Here is a 1415-nt window from a genome sequence, read left to right as displayed (position 1 = left end):
AAACCCTCTTCCCCCTTGTTTCCATCTCTGCTTGAAACCCTATGTACTTGTTTCTCCTTGCCCTGTGCACAGCCATGGCAACCTCTTAAATTTATTGCATCCAACATCTAAAACCAGCACAATAGTAATAAAATAACTGAGATATAAGGTAGGATGCAGATAGAACTCACTATTTATCCATCAGGCCCTTCTCCAATAGGGTTCGCACCAGCCAGGGAAGAAATTTGCAGAACGTCTTGGCGGTTAACAGCTCCAGGTCAGCTATATGTCGCTCACACTGCCCTTGCACTTTTTGTTGCCCTTGCCAGTGCCCACCATGCTCAAGAACATTGCGTTTGAACCTCATAAGCCCACACACGCCGTCGTCGTACTTATCAGTCCTCTGCAGACTAGGTTTATTTTTGTGAGTGTACACCTTATGAAGAACATCATTGCCATCCTTTTGTGCAGATTTCACAGATGTCTTCCAATCATCAGGGTATGGCTTTTCTACCATAATGTCCAGGTTAGGAGGGCGTTGTTTGGAGTAGTATTTATTAAATATATTAGGGAGCATAGTTTCGAAGCATCTACGCCCAGATGAGGGCATGAGCGCGGGATGATATCTCAAAGATTCCATGAACCATTTCTGCCCAACACACACATTAGTCGCTCCATGTAGCTCTTCATTGAACTGATCAAAGTAGACTGGCAAAACATTATTAATCTTGTAAAATGGTATGAACAACTTAGCAGCTGTGCGTAGGTCTTTTAGCATAGCCTCTTCTGAAGCTGGCACGGTGTCCTGTAGTATCTTCATCTGTTTAGAACCACATCCATAATCAATGATCACAATGTCGTCCTGATTAAATATGCCTTCCCAGCTCAGTTTATTTAGATGATTCTCTGACACGGCATCTACCAGCATCTCAATCAATGACCTGCCATTGACTGTTGCAGCAGGAATTGGTGTTTTGTGCACAGAAACCTTCACAGACTGGACAAGAGGACCATTTGATAAGAAGTCTTCAAGCTTCTCCATACTATGCACGTACATGCAAGACAAACAATCTTTCTTACTTTCATGCAAAATAGAAGGAAGAGGCTATACATAGATGGTGATCCATTTGCTAAAGATAGCTAGATAACTAGCTAGGATCGCTAGCACACCTTGCTGGGAAGCCGCTGAAAGATAAGCATGTCTTATCACGCCATCCCTTTTCATTTCTGTTTTTTTTCTGTGCGAGGAACTTTTGGGCAACAGGTAGTAGCCAATCCTCATGGCTGGCATCAAAATAATTAGGCATATTAAGCAGCCGATTGATCAAGATGTTGTGCATGTGTAGCTATTTAGGAATTAAACAAGATAGCCAATCATACTCGAAAACAAACTCCATATATTAAACATGACACATAGTACATACAGAGGAGGGAGG

General features: G+C 42.3%; 1 protein-coding gene across 1 annotated transcript in view; it reads right to left on the bottom strand.

The window, feature by feature from the left end:
• Positions 1–169: 169 nt before the first annotated feature.
• The window catches only part of LOC119284174, a 5896-nt gene continuing 4650 nt past the window's right edge, over positions 170–1415 (bottom strand). The window contains exons 3-4 of the mRNA XM_037563407.1: positions 1150–1263; positions 170–1022 (exon numbers count right to left, since the gene is read on the bottom strand). Of these exons, the coding sequence (XP_037419304.1) occupies positions 170–1022; positions 1150–1263 (967 nt within the window). The remainder of the gene's footprint in view (positions 1023–1149; positions 1264–1415) is intronic.

The sequence above is a fragment of the Triticum dicoccoides genome, chromosome 4A, assembly GCF_002162155.2.
Source record: "Triticum dicoccoides isolate Atlit2015 ecotype Zavitan chromosome 4A, WEW_v2.0, whole genome shotgun sequence".
NCBI classification, from domain to species: domain Eukaryota; kingdom Viridiplantae; phylum Streptophyta; class Magnoliopsida; order Poales; family Poaceae; genus Triticum; species Triticum dicoccoides.
The sequence above is the reverse complement of the archived record's forward strand: the minus strand, read 5'-3'. Positions and strand labels throughout refer to the sequence as shown.